Consider the following 23,663-nt stretch of genomic DNA (forward strand, 5'->3'; position numbering starts at 1 on the left):
ACAGATAATAGATACATGATGCTGCTGCTAAAAAGAGAGCAAGCAGTAAGCAGGTATGCAGTCCAATCAGAAGTCAACAAAGTACAGTTCAATATGGAATAACTTCTGTATTTTAAGGAGCAAAAGTTTTAGTTCCCTATTGTTCAGTTCTAAAGCCAGTTAATATTTTTCATTATATCTTTTAAGTACAAAAGATTCCCACAGAAGTGTATGGAAGTTGCTAACAATTTGGATGGCTATGAAAGAAAAGAACTCAAACAAAAACCACCATTCTCTGCACTCTGCTAAACAGCAGCTTTTCCCATTACTCACTACTTTCATCCACCCATCCTTCTGGGTGAGGAGGAATAAATATAGCTCAACTAGCATTAATTCTGCATCATCTGGAGACATCACTAGAAAAAGAACACACACACACATGATGCAAGAGGGAAGAGCTAAAAGCTGAAGGTTGCAAAGGTACAGTCTCCATGAGCAATATACTGTCAATATAGAGAGATATACATAAACATGAAAACCACAAGAAACAGGTTTTATACTTCCTGAAAATGAGAGAAAATGTATGGGAAATCAAGGTGGTATAATTAAATTTGACTCTTATTGAGGCTTCCTCCTCATTAATTTAGTGTTTTACTCTTCCACTTTCCTTGCCTCCAAATATACTTAGAAATCTTTCAAATCCAATAACATGCATAATTCCCTTTACTAGGAAAGATGAAGCAGAAATAGTGCTTAATTGTAGACTGTAGATTCTATAGTACCTGCTGGTTCTCCAAAACATGTTTGTCCTAAGTTCTCTGCACAATTCAGTCACACAACATTAAGTTCTTCTAGAACTGGAAGATCATGTGTAAGCTAGAGGACAAAAACAAAGGAGTCCAGTGCATTTGGTAAGGTATTTTCTACAGGAACCACTCTTTAACAAGAAAATGGCACTACTGTGAACAGGAAATACAGAGAAAAGAAATCCAACTTGTGGGTCAAGTGGTCCTGTGATATTAGTATTAGTTTCATTAAAACTTTCCAAATACTATCCCTCTCCTTCTTTCCAAAAAACTAATCTTCTAAACCCTTCTCACTACTTAAGTGGGAAAGTGAAAACAAGGAAAGGAGCTGAGCCAAAGTAATGCTTCATTCATTGAGAACATAGTGCTGTTCCACAAGTTGTTTGTAACGTTTGACTCTCCACCCATCTGTCCAAATAACAATCAAACAACAACAAAAAAAAGATTCTATAAGACTTTTTTTGGTGACAAACACACAAGAAAAAGCAGACTAGAACCAAAGAGACTTCATGCTTAATCTCCTGCAGAGATTATTAGAAACAGACCAATGCTAAACTTAAGGAAATTCTTAACTTAAGTTTGGAATCCAACTTTGACTGCATACATATAAAAGTACCTGAATATGTGCTGCTATTTGGCCATCATATTGGGGACTTTTTCCAGAATCACAAGAGAAGAGCTCAAAATTTCAGATTACTTGTTCTCAAGTAAAGATGAAGATGGACTGTCAACAATATAAAGCTTTCCATGCTTAGCTTTCTTGCTGGAACCCCAGTCAGATAAGTAAAGCTACTATCAGCTGATGGTGTTGGATAACATATATGACTAATTAGGAACAAAGTATTTCATCCAGCAGAGAGATGTCCACATTACAAAATCAGCATAGAAACATATATCAGAGTCTACATATTTGGAGGGAGGAAAAAAAAAATAAATAAAGCAATGATTTAATATAGAGAATATATAAAGAATAAAACCACTTCAAATTCCCCTGGGCTTTGTCTCCAGATCAGACCTGAGATAGCATGAGTCACACGGCAATGGTGTAAGGTCTTCAATTTCAAAGTTGACAGTGTAGCATATTTCAATACCATAAAGTTACCAAAACAAACAAACAAACAAACAAACAAAACAGGGTTCTGCCTTGGGATTTCTTTCTAGCAATGGTTATAACTGGTGTATCTGAGTCCCATAATAGTTCACATGATTATATAGCAAGTTAGACTACTATGCTACATTTGGGTCATTTACTGAAGATTCAGTACCTTGTTAAGACAAGGCTGGGTGAATAATGTAATAAAAAGTGAAGGCTAAAAGAGATCTAGTCATGGATGATGCTGTGTTTTTAAAATTCAGTGATGGCAACACTACAAAAGACTTCACACCAAGCCAAAGATAAATGTTTGGGAAGTTTAAAATTTTATTATTCATAAAACTTTTACAAATTAATTGTCTATTGTTTTCCCCTCTCTCTGAGAAAGGAAAAACAAAATAAAACCTATGTTTATTTTTGGTGGAGTAACTCAATTTCTGTGACAGAACCCAGCAAAAATGAAGCTGTCATAACAAATATCATCATGGATCAGGACTACAGGACAGAGGAATAAAACACAGCTTTGCAAATTGAGCTCTTGGAGAACTGGAAGTAACCAACAAAAACTACTTTACTCTCAGCTCAAAACTCTTGAGAAATGTGCACAGTTAATTCTCATGATGAAGGGATGGAAGTATCCAGATTAGCCAGCCAAGTTTATAGATATTTTTCCTAGCTTGTCAGCTTAGACTTCCCTACTAAAACAAGAAGAAAGAAACAACCATTAGGCTGTACTTTATAAGAAGATTCTGTTTATAAATACTTTTCAAAGCATTATTAACCAGTGAGAAAGAGAATGTGCAAAATTTTACAGCCTGAGAACCATGTATTGAAGATGAGGTTATGCAGCAGTAGTCACGGATGGCGATAAGCAGAGTCTGTTGGCTTCTTTAACCTTATGTCAATTCATTAACCTCCTATTAAAATGTTTATGGATAATTTACTATTTTTTTTTTAGGAATCAGAGAATGTTAGGGATTGGAAGGGATCTCAAAAGATCATCCAGTCCAATCCCCCTGCCGGAGCAGGAACACCCAGATGAGGTTACACAGGAAGGCGTCCAGGCGGGTTTTGAATGTATCCAGAGTAGGAGACTCCACAACCTCCCTGGGCAGCCTGTTCCAGTGCTCTGTCACCCTCACTGAGAAGAAGTTTCTTCTCATATTTAAGTGGAACCTCCTGTGTTCCAGTTTGTACCCATTACCCCTTGTCCTATCATTGACTGTCACCAAGAAGAACCTGGCTCCATCCTCCTGACACTCACCCTTTACCTATTTATAAACATTCATGAGGTCACCTCTCAGTCTCCTCTTCTCCAAACTAAAGAAACCCAGCTCCCTCAGCCTTTCCTCACAAGGGAGATGCTCCACTCCCTTTATCATCTTTGTTGCCCTACACTGGACCCTCTCCAGCAGTTCCCTGTCCTTCTCGAACTGAGGGGCCCAGAACTGGACACAATATTCCAGGTGTGGTCTCACCAGGGCAGAGTAGAGGGGAAGGAGGACCTCTCTCGATCTACTAACCACTCCCCTTCTAATACACCCCAGGATGCCATTGGCCTTCCTGGCCACAAGGGCACAGTGCTGGCTCATGGTCATCCTGCTGTGCACCAGGATCCCCAGGTCCCCTACGCTGCTCTCTAATAGGTCGTTCCTCAACCTATACTGGAATCTGGGGTTGTTCCTACCCAGGTGCAAGACGCTACACTTTCCCTGCTATATTTCATTAAATTTTTCCCTGCCGAACTCTCCAGCCCGTCCAGGTCTCGCTGGATGACAGCACAGCCTTCTGGTGTGTCAGCCACTCCTCCCAGAATCAAAACTTTATTTTCTTCTCTTGAGAATGTGCACTGTAGTTCACACATTCCTGGTGCCACAGAGCCAGGGAAGGTTTCACGCAGCCCGCTGGCTCTCCGGCACCCCTGACACGGTGCTGGAGCCATGTCTTCTCAAGATGCACTTTCACGCATGCTTCAGTTCCAGCAGGCTGGATACAGCAAGTGTAGCCTCCTGTGGAAAATTCTGACTACCCTGGACCTAACGGCTAACCTGGACACTTCTGTCCTCTGTCTTTGATCTTGCATTTAGTGCAAGTCTGACTTAAAAAGGAATTGTCTAAAAAACATTAAACTTCCTGAAGTGAAGGAAAAAATGCTTGTGAAGTTACCTCAAAGATGCAGCAGCATGGAGAGTATCTCTGCTTATTCCATATGTTAAATCATATGAAAGGATAGCAAGATACTAAATTCAGCTCTTCCCTACTGTTCATTTTTCATTTTAGAATCTGCAGAACTGTCCACACTGTCACAAACAGAAAGAAGTTCCAACTGTAAGATAACCACGGGTCTGAAAATCTTTTGTTATCTGAAAAGTTTTAGGGTTTCTGGTTTATAGTACTAATTAAAAATTGTTCTGCTTGAGCAGGAAAGCAAAGACCAAAACATTCATCCACTAAACAGGTAAGTGAGCAAAAAGACTTGACAAGTCCACTGAAAAATTTTAGAGATTCTGTTTTCAGCTTAATGACTGGTTACATTAACATATATATTTTCATCATACATGCCTATAAACTGACATATTGAAAGTAATATTTTCAAAGTTTTATCTATAAGGAAATTTTATTAGCATTCATCTTCTCCTTCTAGTGAATGGAAGTGCATGTTAATTCCCTTCTACTGTTTCAAATTGTATTCACTGTACAGTATTATAATTTGTCTTTCAGTGGAAGGATTATAAGTAAATGTGTTTGCAAAAATTGTTCATAATGATCGGTTCTTAGTGTTATTTATACTGGCTATTTTAAAATATAAAGAAATTCATAGCTATCATTTCTAAAGTGTCATTCACCTGCAAATTTCATGACATTTTACGTATATTAATCAATTAAGCCCTGCTATACTCATCTCAATTAGGCATTAATATCCAAATTTTACAGCTAGTTTCACTGAGGATAGCTTGAAAGGTTAGCTGTCTTGCTAATATCACTCAGAAATGGGGGTAAAACACAAGAATGACAATCACTTCTCTGTATGTAATGAAAAAAAGAAAAGCCTCTTCCCTCTTGTAAATGCAAAATATAAAAATAAAAGGCAAAATTAATGGACAAGAGTTTGTGCTCTTACAGAATTCTACCTTTTCAAGCAAACTATTGCTTCACAGACTTCTTGGAGAGAGGTGAATACATCTGATCAAGAGATTTCTACAAGAAGTTCCACAAGATGTGGTCCTGTAGACCAAAGACAAAACAGTGGCACTGACCTTGCCTCTCCCCACCTCCCACCAAGTCACCTCTTCTTGTGTCCTGCTGAGAAACTTCTTCTCAACATGGGCCTGGGCTGCCTCCAGCAGGCCTGATTTCCTCAGGTCTCATTTCTTACCTGTGTGCCCTTCCAACACCAGAGGTTTTTTTATTCTTTGGTTAAAAGTAAGTTAGCAGGCTAAAAAAATAAAGGCTGCAATGCAGCCAGGCAGATTTCTATAATCTGGTATGGGACATACAATGTGTGGTGCACATCTGATGGCACTAAGGGGCCACATGAATCTCCAAGGCCTTATGGATATAACTGGTGCACTTCACATGGGTAGAGGAAGCGAAACCCAGAATGGGTCTATACTGTCCAGTGCTAAATCTGCCCTAAACTTTCCCTTAGCAGGAAGGAAATTATTTGTTCCAGGTGGAAGCCTGAAGGTGAACAGCATATACAACTGGGACACCAAAGCCTGAGAGCATCTTAAACTGACAGGGTAGGCACAGCCTTTGATAGGCTTGGCACACCTCAAAGTCATGCTAAAAGCTGAATAAAAGTTTTTTACCAGCTCCTAATGTGAGAGTTCACCCTCCACCAGAGCAGTCACACCCGGTTCAGCACCACTACAGCCCACAATGTGCCTGAGCTGTGTTCCCTCCTTCACTCGATACATTGGTTCTCTCTGTAAATCTCTACCATTTAAGGATTCCTCATTGCTCAGGGAAACCCAGTGATCATTAAGGTTCCTCTCCACCTCCTTGGCACCTCAGAAATCACACATAGGGGTGAGAGATGGTCTCCTTTACTTTGTAACCAAGAGAAATTGTGTTCTATTTTATTTTTTGGCTTGAAGCAAGCAAAAGAGCTAAACTGTTTTTATACATGTTTCTATAATGCAAGACACTTTCAGTGTTTCAGGAAGAATAAAAGCATTCAAGTTAGTTCACCGATTTGCATAAGTAAAGTCATTTAAGTTATGCCGAAAAGGTATTATGACCAAAATGTTATTATTAGAAACCAACTGAAAACACTAACTACTGAAAAATCATTTTGTCTACTGCTATAAATTATCCAAACATTGTTCCTTATCCATTACTGACAATAATACGTGAGTGACATGCATTATGCATTAAATATTTCTATAATCATTCAGAACTATTTGTATTAAACAGTGATAGCAGATATTCACTTAAGATTTTAAAATGTTAAAGTTGATAGTATACAGTACATATCAGAATATCATAGATTATGGTGTGTATCTTCAGGCAATTCTATTTTATATGGAATGGAAGGGTGGAAGACTAACCATTTTCTAATCAAAAAACCTCTGCTCACAATTTGATCAAAGCTGATAAAAGCCGAGAAGTTAATATCTATCTGAACTTGTCACTTAAATGTGAACTAAAGATCTTCAGCAGTAAAGGGCAAAGAATCAAAATCAGCCATATAGGTAATCAGAGGTAAAAAAATGAAATAACTTTACATTTAGAAAATGAAACATGGATTCAGCAGCCACTGACTACTGTATTAAAGATGTTACCACACTCCAGCTGCTAGGTAATCTGTGAGATGAACTAGTGGGCATTTCTATTGCTGAAGTCCAGTCACACAGCTGGTATTTTTGCAGAATCAACAGAGAGGATATGAATGAACTGTTCTCTAATTATTCTGGCAAGGCAGAGGAGGACATTCTGCACTTCATTCTCTGGTGCCATCAATTTGACATCTTTATAACTGTTAAATTAATTTTTCTGTACTTCAGGAGTCTACTTCAGTTCTTAATCTTATAGGAATGAAATTCACCATGCTTTACAAGGTCTTAGAAAGTCCCCAGTGCAACAGATCCGTTGATATTCTAGAGGACAAGTAACTGGAGAAAACCGTGGGTGTTGCAGATTGTTTAGTTTTTGTTTATTTGAGGGTTTTTTGGTGGGCTTTTTTCATTTATTTCTGGGATATTTCATAATATTGCCCAGGAAAGCATACCTAGGCCTTCTGAGAAGACGTAAGGGCACTACGGATAAACATTTGATTTATCCAGATACCAAACAATCACTAGCCCAACACTTCTCCAAGAGGTAACACTTTGTGTGTGTGTGTGTATACTACAAACACAAATATAACCTGTTCTGGGTTCAATATTTTGGTATCCTATGATTATTTACTGTTCACTGTAAAAATGTTATTGCTTTCATTACTCCAGAATAAATATATAAATAGAACTACAATCCTGCCACAGGGAAGAACTGTATTTCCTTTCAACTTTCTTCTTGTTTACACGAGGTTACTCACCCAGAACTCAACTGAACTACGCTGCTGCACATAACAGGGATTTTCATGCCATCCAAGTCACAGAAACTTCAAATGTTAGCCCCAAAAATCAAGGTAAACTTATCGCCACATCCATGACTGTGCTCCATGGAAACTTCTCCTCATTGTCTTTATTATACAAATGATTTTAAGGGGCATATGGAAAGAAGCAGGCTGTTCTGGCCAATAATAGCTTTTACCTACACTCTAAAGAATCTGCTACAGATCTACAGTTGTTTATATGACTGCTATAATTAGAAATATACCCTTTAAAAAATCCTACCTACATGGTTGTCATGATGACTAATGAAAAATGGCATCAGGTTTTTATTTTTTCTTCTTTGGTTAATTAATATAATTTATTATTAACGACAGCAGGTACAAATGGATTCAAACAGTCCAGGGAAAGTGAAGCATCTTTTTAAATTGGGTTGTAGTGTTTACTGGTTTTCTTAGATGTTATATATAACCATACCCCTTTGTTATTAACATACTTTGATACTAAATACCCATAATACATATGAAGACATCCTACTTACATTTGTTGAGATTATGATAAAAGTATGGGAATGAAACAATGGGTGATTACTGAACCAAAACAGCTGCTTACCACAGTCCAATTCCGTTCATATAGAAGTAAACTAGAAAATGTTGCCTTTCAGTCCACAGAGAGAAGATGCAAGCCTTAACTGAAGTAGCCACAATGTTATTACATTATCTCTGTCTTAGAGCTATTCAACCAAAGAACACTTTGATACAGAGTTAATAAAATACATATAAAAAACAGTGGTTTGCTAATTGATTTTACCCTTGTATATTAATAACATTCAAATAAAACTACCAAAGCTATATAATAATACCATTTGTATCTTTGTCATACTAGCATGGAGATTATTAATTATTTCAAGGTCACAGGTAAAACCACTATATTGTATAAATCTAAACAAAATGACAACAACACTAACTTCAAATATAGAAACATATGGCAACTACTAATTCAAAGGACTCAATATATGTCATTATGTGCATATGTTGTACTACATTATTTTACTAATTTAAAAATCAGTGGAGGAATGAGACACCTTGAAGCATGTTTGTTTCTGGTCACTGAGTAATGCAAAACATGGAACTTGCAGGAGGACCAGCATATTTAATTCTGACAAGAGAGCACAGCACCCTAAACAGGAATGAGATGATCCTCCTGATTTGACGATGCTATTATACAGCCAGACACATTGCATAGTGTTAGAGCTTTTCTATAGGGAATGTGAGATTAAGTTCTTACACTTTTATGCCACGGTAATGCATTAAACCATTTACTATCTTATCCTCTTTAAAACTCTCTGCAACTGAAAACTAAATACCAGGACCACATTTTACAGATACAGAGCCACACAATTAAGTGGCACACTGTTAATGGTAAACCTGGAAATGCAACTTAAGAGTTGCTAACTCTGCCCAGTTTCTGTTATTTTAATAAGTTTACCTGGACAAATTGCTTATTTACTGTGAGGACTTGTGATCTTGGCCAAGCTCCTGTTGCCTTTAATCTCTGCTTATGACACTAAAGGTAGTACATTTATCAGAGTTGGGAGTACCTGAATTAAGCTGGTCAGATAAAAAACTCTTCACACTCATATGCTTCCACCTACTTTGTCATCCATTGAGGGTGTGAACTTTCTGTGAATGAAATAGAAAAAGAAAAAATATGGTTTTTATGGGAAAGAAATTACATAAAGGGTAGAACCCTTCTGAAAAATAAAAATTATAATTAGATGAAGCAGAATGTGTGCTTAGTTGCTTCGTAGTCTGCTTCAAATTCTGTAACGATTCGGGGAATGGGCAAGCTTTGCAAGAGGACTGGTTTTAGTTCCCTTAACACTGCATCTTCATTGAGACAGATAATTCTCACATGGAAATTTTCACAATGCGAAATTTACTTTGTTGTTGTTGTTGATTTCCATACAACTCAGATTCCAAATATTTGCTGGAGAAAACAGCAAATATGTACAAACCACACAAGAAAAGCACTTTGATTTTTTAAGAACAAGTTTCCATTGTTAATTCCTTCTACAGCTATTGAACATAGCAACTAAAAAGAAATGATGCTGCAGACATTTGTTCGAATAATGCCTTATGACTTTTCTTTTCAAAGCAGAGAAATATTTGTAAGAAGAGTTTGTATCATCACTTCACAAGTAACCATTTCCCTTTTGACATATTGTAGGATTTTAAATTTATGATATGATTTTTTTTTTCCTCTCAGCTTACTGATGACTCACTCATTTTGTCTCAGGGTAGAAGTGGCTAGGTGCATACTTTTAAGCTAAACTTTTATTGTTAATTTTATTGTTTCCTAATATTTGGCACATTTTCTTCTTTTATCTCTTTACCTCCAGGTAAGCCACATAGCACAACTGTGAGCAAAGGGTAAGATTACAGCTGAAATGATGTAATGCTGAAAATTAAATTTACACACAAGTGTTCAGAGACTGGGTCATAGCTGGGTCACTCCTCTGAGTGGGAGGCAATCTAGCAAGGAGCCCTGGATAATGATTTCTCTATGCTGAGGCCCCTTTCATGAAATATAGTACAAAGCTCTACCTTGATATCTGAATCTAATCTGATGCAATGTGTGTATCTATTGGGATTGGTTGTGTAGTAGTGAGGGGTTATATTATTTTGTTGCATGCTGTATTTGGTCGCGTTTTCCTTTCAACCTACTAGCACCCAGAAATAAGCTTTGCAGTATCTTAACCCTTACCCAGAGACAGTGGTTTAGATAAGAGCTGGCTGGCTGGCTGAGGCTTTTTACAGCATATTGCTTAGACTTGTATGGCAGGAATTTTTTTTTTTCTTGTTTCTTGAACAAAGAGGACAAAGAGTTTGTCATAGCTGTTTCTGCATGGTGACCTATGGTCAAGGCTATTATTTCTTAGCTGTACTTATCCACTGTGCTCTTTTGCATCCAGGTACAGCTATCGCACCCCTGCACACACCATAACCTTGAGACAAGCCTTCTGTAATGGCTTCCAAGTGGGCTCCATCTTGAGATGGTAGGAAGTGCCTACAGAATATCTCTGCCCACATAGGAGTAACTAGGCCTTCACAGGAGGCACAGGCTCATCTAAACAAATCAAAGTGGTGGAACAGGCTTTGCAAAACACCTCTGAGTCCTAAAAAAACAATCACATCAAAGAGTAAAAGAACCTTTACTATTTCTTACTGCTGTGCCAGTCCTTGGTCTCTTGCATATTGCATTGCCAATGATTTTTCACTCTACCTGCAAGGTTTCCCACTCCCACATGACAATTCTGCAGTCAGCCACAGGCTGACAACCACGGCACCAAGAGAGTGGCTGTCAGGGCCATTTTGCATGAAGCACACGCAGCTCCTACCCAGCGAAGCCCTAATGTGTTGATTTACAGAGTCCTCTTGGCTGACATGGGAAAATGAGTCTGGTCATGGTTGATTTAACATTTTATAGGCAAAGAGTCAGCCTGCTATAGTAAGTTTGGACTACTGCAAACATTTTACACATTTACACACAAGTCCACAGGAAAAAATATTCAAGATACTAAGTGGTTTTGATGCTCACATCGCTTGAGCTCTCTTGAAAATAGCACAGGTTTCAATTAAATAAATACAAAGGTGTGTGTTACAGGCCAGACCCTCAGGCTGAATTAGTGGCTCCCGGGCTGCGGGTACACACACCCGAGGCAGGAGGAGATCAGTCAAAGCGCGGGCCGGGCTGCGGTGCCCAGGGCTCGCCGCACACCGCGAAGAGGCACAGGACCGCGCCGGCGAGTCCCACCCGCCCGGTGCCGACTCCACCGTCGGCACCGATCCACTCCAGTACCTTCCCGCGGTACTTACTGGGGGTCGGGCAAGTCTCCCTTTCCCTCTCGGTTACCGCGGCTCCCCCCAGCCCGGCGGTGGGGCGGGGGAGCAGCCGGCGGGCGGAGCAGAGACTGGCGGCTCCGCCCGCCCCGGCGGAAGTATCGGCGGCCGCGGGGCTGCCCGGCGGCTCTGGGCGGTACCAGCACCGCGGGCTGTGCCGTGTCTTTTTGCCGGCGTTGCTACTTGGGACTCTTCGCCGAGAGGGTGGGGTGGTTTTACCCGTAATTAACTAAAACTAACCCGCAACAGAGCAGCTGCCTAATCCGCGTTGCTGCTGATCGGTGTGCCTGAACCAAGCCCGCTGCCTAAGTCGGCAGGTAACGTCGCGCCGTGCCCGGCAGGGAGGGCAGCTCCGCCGCCGGGACGGCACCGGCTTCGCCGCCTGCTCCGCGCTGCCGGTGGACGCCGGGGCAGCGGGCGGCCGGCAGGGAGGCGCCGTCCCGGTAGGGAGAGGCGGTGGGTTTCTCTGCCCGCGGCGGCTTCCCGGGAGCAGCTCGGAGCGAACGCCGCGAGAGACGGGCTGGTCTTCGGCCGCCACGAAGGGGCGAGGGCGAAAGGGGCAGTAGCCGCGGCGGTTCCGCGCAGCCCCAGCGGGCACCTGGCCGCCCTGCCCACCCTCGGGCCGGCGGAGCCCTCCTTTGCTCTTCTTGCCAGCCCCCTCTCTCGCTCGGGGACCGGCGTTCCCCCCGAGACCAGCGCTGCTGGAAGGAAAATTAATTCCAAAAAAAACCAAACCAAAACAAAACAGAAAAGCAAAAAACCCTCGCCTGTCTAATTTACCTCCGGCTAGTTCATCGCCCGATGAGAGAGGGGGAAAAGCGCGTATGCCTGCGCGGGGGTGCCAGGAGAAAGATGAGTGTTTCTTTCATTAACCTAATGGTAATTGCAAAAAGACACTCTTTTTGTCAGCTTCACCTAATCAAAACCGAATATCTGTATGTGGCACTGACAAAATCAGTAAAACTTCACCTTCGACTTTATTGATCTGAACAGACAGGCAGAGTTTTCTACGGTGTTCAATTTAGGGAATTCAAAAAAATCACTTCGCTAACAGCATTTGGTACATTTCTAACCCATATGTCACCTCGGTGCTTTAAATAATTATATTTGCATGCAGGGAGTGATTCATAAATATGTCAGGATTGTGAAATATAGGCAGGCATTTCAAACTTTCTATTTAAAAAACATGAATTATGGCCACGAAAAATGTGTTCCCATTTAAGGGTGATACGAAGTATTTGGTGTCTAGTACGGAGGCCCATCCATCATATAGACAATAAAGAGAGTTTTTGCCTGACGTTGGAAATTTATGGTTGCCCTTCTCTGCCCTAATAACTCAAGCATTGTGTCAGCCTGTGACAGCCTTTGCAGAAAAACAGCAACCCTGTTATCAATCAAAAAGCCCTTTTACATTTTTAGCAAAACTCTGATCATCCAGACACCCTTTTAATGTATATATTACATCATTATAGATCATTCTGCACTTTTACTGCAACTCAACAAAATGATCCATCACTTCAGGACAGTCCTGATGAACGCTGATGTAAATTATTTGCACGTCGCTAGTACTGTACAAAATGAAAAATGTACTTTAGGTGGAATTAATTTTAGGGTGTAAAAAGCTAAAGATGAAAGCAGTGGGGATTAGAGGACACCTAAATGCATCATAAGGGATGACTGAAAACAAGCTTGTAGTTATTAAAATTAAGATTATTTTAACCTTTTCGGATCGTGGACCTAGACTACTTCAAGAAGATAGCTAAGATATATTGCATGTTCTCCCTGACCCTAGCCCCCCCGCTCAAACGTAGCTGTCTTGTAATTGTGTCAAGGATTATTGTTCATTATTGTTCATTTAGATAAGGTTAATTATTTGGGTACCAATGCCTTTTCCAGCCGTACCCTTAAAACTGTTCCTCGTATCGCAAAAGACGTTATTCCTCACGCTGTTGAAGACCCATCTGGTTGATCTGCACAGTTTCCATAACAAAGTTGTCAATAAACACTCTCTACATTTGGGATCCAAGTGAGGAAGCTAAAGATAGCCTCCATTTGTGTGCCATAGTTAATTTCTGAAGGATTACTGTAACCAAATATGTGCTTAGTTGGTATAATTCTTTCCCGTAGCCTCCAGGCTTTTGCAGAGGATAAATAAAGAGATGCCTTTATGATGGGTGAGATTCAACGATCAGACCTAGGTGTTACAGAAGCTACAAGATTCCTTTTTCACTCTTAAAATCTAGGCAGCAAATACCAGCTCGAGTACATATATACGAATTTGGAAACGTGTTCGCTTGCTTTTGGCTCGATCATTCTAATCGTAGTACATTTAATAACATGAAAATGCACTAAAAATCTCAGTGTAGTTAGGAGGAAACATACCCAGCCTTTCCCGTGTCATCACACTCGTTTGACTTGCTCTCTCTCTCGCCCTCTAGAAAGTCACCTTAAGGCTTATTTAAAATAAAAGCTGTTTGCATAAGAAACACCTTCAACATAAAAGAGCATAGATTAGGAAAATCGCTGTTGTTAAAAGAGTTTGAACACGAGAGTAAAAATTTTCACACTCATACATGAAAAAGCGTCAATAGAGGAATCTATCAAAGGACTTAAAAGAGAGAGGTTTTTTTCATTAGGTGCATTAATCTCTTCTTTATATCAGCGTAACAAAAGGAAGAAAATGAGACAAACTTATCCCAAAACATTTTAGGGTAAGGTATATTTCCGAAAGCAGTAAGCAAACAAACAAAAAAGGGATTTCTGCTCGTTTAATAAAAAATACCACTGACGACTAAAACTTACGTTCACTTAAACGTGACTATTATTTTGAAGATGGCTCTAAAATCATCACCGTTTATAAAACGATTAGCTACATCTCATGCAGAGTAAAATATATACTGCTTACATATATTAGGATAGTAATTACAATCGTAAGGGTAAATATTTTCAAGTACTATGCAAACAGGAGAGAGATTTGGAAATCTTAATTTCTATTGGCAAGCACTCAAACTATTTGCTTTAATAACACTCGGGAAGATATACCCCACACTCCTGCCGGATACCTGGGCAGATGCATCAGAGCACATGCAGTCTTGTATTTAACAAAAAAAAAGAAGTGCCTCTCTCCAAACTCCAAATGTGCGAATTGGTGGTGCGGTGTTTCTAATAACGCAACACATTTCTTATCCAAAGTAAGATCATTCGTGGGAGGGAAAAAAAAAGAAAGAAGTTATGCGCCATTTACAAAAATCTATTGCGATGCATTTCTTAATAAAAGCCTTGGGGTAGATACTGAAACGCAAGCACTAGCAAAGCAAATAAATTTGACGCACAGGACGGACAGACAGGTAGCTGAATGTGTTACGCATGGAATTACAGCCCAGACACAACTCAGCAACTGCATTACTGTTAATTAAAAGCTTAACCTTGTTCTAAAAGATTGGAAAGAGAGGGGGTGTAAAGGAAAAAATCTAAAGGGCCTGTAGGGCTGTTGCTGTTCAGTTTAGAAGACTAAACGCCCTTTTCCAACATGATCTACAGGAGCTGACACTTAAATGGCAAGAGAGCAAGCTCGCAGAGCAGGCACGCTCTTGCCGGGGTTTCTGCTGGTGCCGAGCTTTCTGCAGTTCCCTCTCCCGAGGGAAAATAGTCAGTCCGGGTTTTTTGGGTGATCCTGACCAGGGTTTGCAGCTCGCCAGCCTGACCTGTCAAGCGGATTATTTTAGAGGGAGATTAATAGGGGAGGCGGGCTGCAATAATAATCGTTTTGTTTGATGTGACAACTTTGATAGGCGTTGATTTACTTACAAACTGATAGGCTTTTAATTGAGCGCCTCCATCCAGCTTGAGATGAAAGGAAAACCGCATTGAAAAGCTGCCCGAGTGCCCTCGAGCCTCAATACTGATTAGCCATCTCGACAGTGAATAGTTCAAGGCATTTTCAAACTTTTTTTCTTCTCTCCCTCTCCTCCTCAAATATCTGCCAGCCCACTCCTTTTTAAGAGAAAATAAATCATTTCCATTGTGTGCAAATAAAATCGACTTGACATGCTTGCCAATAGCTGGTAGGTAAAGGAAAGTGTGGACTGGCACTTGTTAATTAATTCCTCCTTTGCTCTCCTTTTTTTTTTAAGTTACAATTTTCCTTTGTAAGGGGAGGAAGACGGGTTCCAACCCTTTGGGTTTTTTCTTTTGTGTTTCTTTTTTATTAAAAAAAAAAAAAAAAGAGAGAGAGAGAATGAAAACAACAGCCACAAAAACTTCAACAAGACTGCACAAGTAAATGCCAAACAGCAAACCGTCTGCACGGACTCATTGAATAAGGATCCCTCGCGAAGGTAACGAGCAGGACTGAATCCATCTTCTTCAGCTCGGCAGAGGAAAGGAACCGGCAGCAGCCAAAGCAAAAACTATGCGCCGCTTCCAAGTAGCAGCCCCGCCGCCCGCCCGCTCGTACGCGTGTGCATCCCAACTCCGAGCCCTCACTGGGAATCGTTTTCCGCGTGTGTTAAACGCAGTGAATAAGCTCTCAGAGCCCAGAAATGCTTCGGAGGGGATAAGGGGGAGGGGATGTCTTGGGGCTGAATTTTTTACAAGCTTCTACATAAAAAGTTTACAGTACTGAGTGTGATTTAAATCTCATTTCAAAGGCTGAGCGAAAAAAAAAAAAAAAAAGCTGTCCTCTGAAGTTACTTATTAAATTACCCTCTGATGCTTCTACTTCAGCCAGAAAGATCGGGGTTCGTGCTGTTACCCCTTCTCCTTCCTCCGCTTCTCCCGTCGGTGCGCTGCCTGTTTTACACATGTACCGGGTATCGCCTTTACTTCCCTGGCTAACAAGTATTAATAAAACAAGCCCTTACCGAAATCACCCTCACCTCCACAAGAGAGGAAAGGGAAAATTGGGAGGGGGGAGCCTTCCCACAGCTGACTCTACCTTAAGATAATTAATCTTTAGTCTTTCACCCTGGGAGGCAGGATAAATACAACGAGAAAACAGATAGGAGTCTCCCCGGTCCTGTAAGGAAAACAGCTGTTCCAAGCACTTTAATGCAAATGAACACAAATGAAGGTTTCAGCTTTTTTTTTTTCTTTTTCCTTTTTTTTTTTTTTTCCTTCCAGAGTTTTACTGCACTCCATTTATCAATTGGACTTGACAACAAAAGAAAGAACTGGGGGAAAACCTGGGGCAGATTCAAGTCACTTCCACTCCACATAAAGGAAAGGGGGGAAGCTCCTTGAGGGCAAGTTGTGGGTTTTGTCGGTCCTACTGCAACATCGGGTTTTATGCAAGATTTCTTTCTCTTCCCCCAACCTTTTATTTTCACGGTCTTGTAAGATGACCGTGGTGATTGCAAAATGAAAGTACGTTTATGACTTTCCACTGTGAAGTTGTGGCAATAACCCATGTGCTTTCGGAGAAAATACAGAAATTAAAAAGTTTGTTAAAATTTACTGTATCTTTACAGAAGCTAGAAGAGTTCCGTATATTTGCCCTGTCTATTCACTACATTAAGAGTGAACTGGTTTTAATAAAAGACAGCAGATATGCTTACTAGGCTGCAGGACTAAAAGGGTGCCGCTTAACGGGGGAATGGGGGTGATAGCAAGGAAAACCTGCCTTATGTCTACCTCGTAACAAGAGCAAATCATTAAGGCTATCTGACACATCTGTTAGGAACTGAGGGCGATCGGTGTTTCAAGGGAAGAAAAAGGACTTCGTTCAGCAGATATAAACGCGAGAAAGTGAAAGTCCTTTCTCTTGCCCACCCCTTCCAGGATCAGCGCCTGTTCTGGTCGGAGTCCAGGTCAGGAATTGGACGCGACCCCTGAAGCACTTGCCTTGTTCTTCACTTGTCAAACGTGTTTTATCTCTAAGTGACCTTTTTGTTAATGTTGTAGATTGTGTGGGCCACCATGTCAGATCCGGAAACAAAAGTAAAAGATTGATTAACACATTTTGCCTGTGAAAAAAATGTTATGGGATAAGGAGGTGGGGGGATAGTGGGAAGGAAAGTACAAAGAGAAAAAAAAAAAAGGCAATCCAGGGAGCTACGGAAGGGCTGCGGACTCTGCTCGGGGCATCCGCCGGCACGGTTAAACCAGGGCTGAGGGCACAGGACTCGGTGCGCTTCCGGAGAGCACAGACACAAAGCAAAGTGGATATAACACCCGGGTGGATACCGTGTACATACCCACGAGGTTCTCAACACAGCCTAGCTGAAATCAAACACGTAAATAGCGAAGTGATACTCTAGCTAAGGCGAGGGGCCGCCTCCTCAGGCCCCCGGTGCCGGTGACCGGGCCAGCCCGGCTGAAGCAGGGGCGAAGGGCTCTTCTCGAAGAGGAGGGAAGGGGAAGAAGAAGCCAGCAGCCCGCCCCAGCCCCGCACCGTGCTGTCCTGCGCGCCTGCGTCGGGCAGCGCGGTGCGAAGCCGAGAAAGGCTGTCGGATGCTGGCACACAAATCGAGTTTACTCGAAGGATTTATTCTGTAAATTGAATGGCTTTTTCTCCCGAGGAGCCCGTCTCTCCCTCTGTTTTCCTTCCTCCCTCTCTCTCTCTTTCCCCCTTCAAGTCACACCAGGCTTGTAATCAGCAACAAAAGCTGACATAAATCAAGGGCGGATTGACAGGGGCTGACAAATAACTGATTGATTGCGGTTGGGGAGCACTGACAATTGACGGCGGGGCGGAGAGACCCGAAAGGCGGCGGCAGGCGGTGCGTGACAGCCCCGCGTGTGACGACCGGCCTCCCCCAATCCCGCCGCGCTCCCCGCGCCGCCGCAAGCCGCGCCGCAGCGCCCCAGCTCCCGCCCGCCACGGGCGGCGACGTGCAGGCCGGCGCTCTGCAGGTTCTCGTCCGAGCCTACCCCGCGCTGTGAGGCGGGAGGGGGGAGAAAAGCGCCCCGCGCCCATCACTGGGGGCCTGGAAGGGACGCAGCGCGGCGGAGGCCACGGAGTTGTCCCGGCAGGCCCGGTCCGGGGAGGGGGAGCGCGGGCTGGGCCTGTAAGCGCCGTGCGTGGCGGGGCGGACGGCGGCAGGCTGTGCTCGGGACGGTGTGCTTGCAACGGGACTGCGCTGGGGGGGTGGGAGGCGGTCGGTAGGCGGGGGGGTCGGCGGAGCCCCACGGCTGCCTCCCCGGCAGGCGCGACGTCCCTAGCACCGCGGCTGGTCCCGCTGCCGCCAAGGTGTCCGCGCCAGCTGCGGAGGAAGAAAAACGCTCGCAGCGCGTGATGTGAAACACAGAATTAACGCCCAGCCCATCCTAGGAGCGAAAACAAGGAAGGAGGGGAGGGGAGAGGGAAGGCGGACGAGAAAGGAAAGGGGGAAAAAAAAGAGCGAGAGACCATTAAAAACAGAGGGAAAAAAAGCCCCAGAAAAGGGAACGTCACATCCCCTTGACCCTCCAATCACCTCGGGGTCCCATTTGATTGGAAGGCGGCAAAGGCTTTAATCTCAGACTAATTCAGCTGCTTTTGAAGTGAGTTTCTTTGCCAGATCCCAGGCTGGATGGGCAGCGGCTCGCATCACAGCTGAGCGGCGGAGGCGAGCGCTCCGCTCCGCGCCAGCCGGGGGAGCCGAGAGCGGCCGGAGGGGACAGCGGCACACGCTCGCAGCCCCCACCCCCGCCCCCCGCACAGCCCAAGGATTACTCGGCTTTTTTTCCTCTTCTTTCTCTTCGACCGGCTCCCCCTTTCCCTCCCCCTCCCCACCCACACCCTCCCCGCCAGAGAGAGCCACGGGACATTTTATGTTTGTTTTCCTGCTCGGGGGGCGTGTGGCTTTTTTCCCTCCTCGCTCGCAGAAAGCGAGAGCGCGTTTCCGAGTGCGAGCGGCGCCACTTGCCCCAGTTTTCATGCGAGGTTTTGGGTCATGATCACATCGCCCTCGCTTTCTGCTATAAGAAGTAGTAAGCGCAGCAGCAGCCTCAGCGAGCCCGGAGGCAGCCCCCGCCGCAGCCGCAGCGCCGCCGACCTCGCCGGGCCGAACGGGCACGCTGGGAATACCGGTAGCAGCGCCGCCGCCAAGCCCTGCTTCCACACCGTCCCCCCCTCGGACCCGCTACGCCAAGCCAACCGCCTTCCCATCAAAGTCTTGAAAATGCTCACGGCGCGGACTGGACACATTTTACACCCCGAATACCTGCAGCCTTTACCCTCCACGCCCGTCAGCCCCATCGAGGTAAGGAGCTCGGAGCCGGCCCCGGTCCCCCGGCTCTTTCTCCCCTCCCTGCCCGGGCGCTCGCTGGGCATGGCGGCTCCGCCAGCCTCCCTCGGCACTTCCCTGCGCTTTGGAAGGCACTTACACCAGGAAACGGGCTTCTTTTGATCTAGAGTTAGTGCGAGCAGCCGCTCCTGGTTATTGTTTCCACGTTTACTCGGAAATTTTCTAATTCCTGTTTAAATTAGCTTTGCATTTTTGCTCTTTTTAGCTTTTTTTTTTTTTTGACGAGGGGCGAGTGGAAGCAAACGACCCGCTCCAGGGTCACGATCCGACCACACAACTAAGCAGCGCTTGAAGTGCCAAACAACCTTGCTTTTGAAAGAGCGTTTGGGGGGTGGGGGAGAGAAGCCCGGAGAGGGACAGGCTCAAGCGTGGGTGCGGCACGATAACTATTTCAGCTCCCCGACCATTCCCTTTCAAGTACCAGCCCGCATATGTACTTCGGGAGCTCTATTCGGCCCTTTTCTCCGTTGCCGAGGTTGTCGATCTCCCCCTGCACAGCTCGCTGTTTGAGGGACCGAAACTCAAAACGGAGCGGGTGGTGGGAAGGGTGTGTCCGTGGGAATGAATGATTTCATTATGGTCTCTGCGGGGGCAAGGACACCCCTTTCCCCGGACCTCGGCTCGCTGGCTAACTCGGGCTCTGTTTATAAATAGTGTCAGCAATCAGGGCGCAGAAATGCTGCAGTCGCTATAGTTCACGGGCGGGTTTGTGCGCCTGCATGGTCAGAGCAGCAGGGAGGCAAACGCCGAGGCGCCGAGCCCCGCACTGCCCGGGCCGCTGCCGGGGAAGCAGCGGACGCTAAAGGCGGCCGCGATGGGCTCGCAGGAACACGAAAATCCCCAGCCCTTTTTAAAGGCTTTGTGGAAAATGGTGCATGCAGGGGAGGGGGCTGTCAGGGTGATGAATGTGCACGAAATCGTTCATTACTTCCATGCTGTTCTCTGCAAAAACGTACGGGACAAGTGTCCTAGGTATGCCCCGGGGCTTTTCTCAGACCCCGATTAAACCTTTGTCTTCGTGTGTCCTTCTGATTTTCGCAGCTGGATGCGAAGAAGAGTCCCCTGGCCCTTCTGGCACAAACTTGCTCGCAGATAGGGAAGCCGGACCCGTCCCCTTCCTCCAAACTCTCGTCAGTCACCTCCAATGGTTCCGGAGGCGACAAGGACTCCAAGTCGGGCCCCTTGAAGCTCAGCGACATTGGCGTGGAGGACAAGTCGAGCTTCAAGCCGTACTCCAAGCCGGGCGCAGAGAAGAAGGAGCCGGGGTCGGCGGGCTGCGCGGGCGCCCCCGCTGCGGGGGTCGCGGCCGGGGAGAAGTCGGGATTCCGGGTGCCGAGCGCCACCTGCCAGCCGTTCACCCCAAGGACAGGCAGCCCGAACTCCAGCGCCTCAGCCTGCTCGCCGGGGCTGCTGCCGGCGGAGGGCAAAGGCGGGGAGGACAAGAAGGACTCGGAGGGCTGCGGAAAGAGCGGCAGCTCCGGCTCGGAGGGAGGCCCGGGCACCACCAGCATCAGCCACAGCCGGATTAGCGTGAGCTGTGCCGGGATTAACGTGGAGGTCAACCAGCACCAGGAGAGCACGCCGGGCTCCAAACCCATCGCCTCGGACTCCGCCTCCTCCTGCAGCAGCACCACCGCCACCTCCTCCACCTCCGTCCTGGGCTCCGGCCTCGTGGCCCCCGTCTCCCCTTACAAGCCGGGCCAGACCGTCTTTCCTCTGCCCCCGGCGGGCATGAGCTACCCGGGAACGCTGGCTGGAGCCTACGCCGGCTACCCGCCCCAGTTCCTGCCGCACGGAGTGGCGCTGGACCCCACCAAATCGTCCAGCCTGGTGGGAGCCCAGCTGGCCGCCGCCAGCAGCCTGGGCTGCAGCAAGCCGGCGGGGTCGAGCCCGCTGGCGGGCGCATCGCCGCCGTCGGTGATGACGGCGAGCCTGTGCCGAGACCCGTACTGCCTGAGCTACCACTGCGCCAGCCACCTAGCAGGCGCCGCCGGCGCCTCCTGCGCCCACGACCAGGCCCTCAAGTCCGGATACCCCCTCGTCTACCCCACCCACCCTTTGCACAGCGTCCACTCCTCGCTGACCGGCGCCACGCCGCCCTCACTGGCCGGCCACCCTTTGTACCCCTACGGCTTCATGCTTCCCAACGACCCCCAGCCACACATCTGCAACTGGGTGTCGGCCAACGGACCCTGCGACAAGCGCTTTGCCACCTCGGAGGAGCTGCTTAGCCACTTGCGGACCCATACTGCCTTCCCGGGCACCGATAAACTCCTCTCCAGCTACCCCAGCTCCTCGTCACTGGCCAGCGCGGCGGCCGCGGCCATGGCGTGCCACATGCACATCCCCACGACGGGCGCCCCCGGCAGCCCGGGCACGCTGGCCCTGCGCAGCCCGCACCACGCACTGGGACTCGGCAGCCGCTACCACCCTTACTCCAAGAGCCCCCTGCCCACCCCCGGGGCCCCCGTGCCCGTGCCCGCTGCCACCGGACCCTACTACTCCCCTTACGCACTCTACGGGCAGAGACTCACCACAGCCTCGGCCCTGGGGTACCAGTGAGTGCAGGCAGCGGGGCTTTGACACACAAAACAACAGAACACAGAGTCTAGCGGTGAGGGAAGGAAGCCCTGCGAAACTTTATAAAAGTTGGAAAGAAAAAAAAATAAATCTGACTTTTTATAAAATAGTGTTCATTTGAGGACTGGATCCATGAGCACTGTATTTATTTATGTTAGCTTCAAGCGGGACAACGAATCATAAAGTGCATTACTTAACTGAGCTCAATAGGTAAAAGTGGAACACCCATTGTAGAATATAAATAAAAAGATAGAGGTCTTCTCTTTAATGTTACTTTAAAATTGCTATGATTGTATTGTACGTTCTTATTTAATGTCTCATTGAAACAAAAATTACATGCATGTTTGTTACTAAAAAACAACTCGCAATTTGTCAGTTATAATTTCAAATTGCAATTATTTTTAAGGTGTATACCCTTGAAAGAGAATTGGTATTTTTTTGTATGTATTCTGGAAGAAAAACAAAAACAATTCTATTCCAAAAACCTCTTTTGCCTTATTTTGTTCTTGAAAAGGAACACTTAACTATTTTTATTTTTTAAGTCCACCCTGTAAAAAGGGTTAAGTAAGGTTTACGTCATGTACTAAAATAGACAATGTATCTCTTTAAAGATTAAAATTCCGTATATTTGATGTATTAAAAGGTTTTACTTTTTTTTTTTTTTTTTAGATACGCTTTGATTCTGTTATAAAACCCAAGTAGGTCTTGGATGGAGGCAACTGCTAATTTCTTCTTAAGCGTTTATTAAATTTTAATTAAAAATTAAAAAAAAAAAAGTTTTTTTTTTATTGTAACCCCAGGGCTCTCTTAAAAAAAAAATCAGACAGGAGTATTTTTTATCCTCCTCAATATAATTCGTAGGCACGAAATAGGAAAATTGAGAATCGGTTAAATCCATTTTGCTTTTCCTAAGGAAGATTAACTTTTTTTTTTTTTTAAGAAAATGTTTTAAACTGTGTAAACCTGTTTTAAAAAACGAGCTTCAATTAAAGGACTTCGGTTTTTCTTTAGAAAGACATGGGTAAGGCAGGACTTATTTATAAAAGAGTAAGAAGATTATCTGAAAGCTTTTTTTTTTTTTTCTTTACAGTACAATGCATAACTATTCGTCTCTTTCTAAATGAGAAGTTCAGAAGCAATTAGGGAAGCACTGTTTGATCTCATCCAGTTATTTTCAATTTCTTCAGTTCTTACCGCAGCAAAAACGATCATCATGTTAAAAAAAAAAAAAAAATGGACTGCTCTGAGAACTACTTTTCTTTTAAAAAGGAGAGGAAGGGGAAAGACAAAAAAAGTCTATTCATTCTTTGGTCCGAGTTTGCTCTTTCCTGAAGCGCAGTGCCAACCTCGACGTGATGCCGAGGGGCTGCCCCTGCCTACACCGCGTCTTTGCCTCCCCAGCCCGGGTTTCCCAACGCCCAGGGCCACCGCCTGGCTCCGGCTCGTCGCTCTGCACTCAGGTAGGTGCGGAGGCTTCAACGGAAAAGCCAAATCGGCTACGAAAACTGCGGAACAAACCG

General features: G+C 44.9%; 2 protein-coding genes across 12 annotated transcripts in view; one reads left to right on the forward strand and one right to left on the reverse strand.

The window, feature by feature from the left end:
- Nucleotides 1–23,663, reverse strand: part of LRMDA (leucine rich melanocyte differentiation associated) — a 741,452-nt gene that overhangs the window by 676,422 nt on the left and 41,367 nt on the right. For 6 of the 11 annotated variants that reach the window (XM_071811803.1, XM_071811809.1, XM_071811812.1 and 3 more), the window contains exons 1-2: nt 11,312–11,400; nt 9,034–9,115 (exon numbers count right to left, since the gene is read on the reverse strand). The exons of 3 other annotated variants lie outside the window; for them this stretch is intronic. The gene's annotated coding sequence lies outside the window, so the exon portion shown is untranslated. Of the gene's footprint in view, nt 1–9,033; nt 9,116–11,311; nt 11,401–23,663 lie in introns of those variants that run through there. 2 more of the 11 variants (XM_071811804.1, XM_071811808.1) reach the window with 2 other exon arrangements.
- Nucleotides 18,483–22,785, forward strand: ZNF503 (zinc finger protein 503). Its single transcript, XM_065843960.2, has 2 exons — nt 18,483–19,518; nt 20,605–22,785. The coding sequence occupies exons 1-2, from the start codon at nt 19,210–19,212 to the stop codon at nt 22,123–22,125; spliced, it is 1,830 nt and encodes a 609-aa protein (XP_065700032.1). The 5' UTR covers nt 18,483–19,209; the 3' UTR covers nt 22,126–22,785.

Source organism: Patagioenas fasciata, chromosome 8 (genome assembly GCF_037038585.1).
Source record: "Patagioenas fasciata isolate bPatFas1 chromosome 8, bPatFas1.hap1, whole genome shotgun sequence".
Lineage (NCBI taxonomy): Eukaryota > Metazoa > Chordata > Aves > Columbiformes > Columbidae > Patagioenas > Patagioenas fasciata.

Bases quoted from the DNA above. Each gene is read 5' to 3' on its own strand.
- ZNF503 (XM_065843960.2), top strand. From the start codon at position 19,210: ATGATCACATCGCCCTCGCTTTCTGCTATAAGAAGTAGTAAGCGCAGC. The intron at 19,519-20,604 runs GTAAGGAGCTCG...TGATTTTCGCAG, and splicing joins CGCCCGTCAGCCCCATCGAG to CTGGATGCGAAGAAGAGTCC.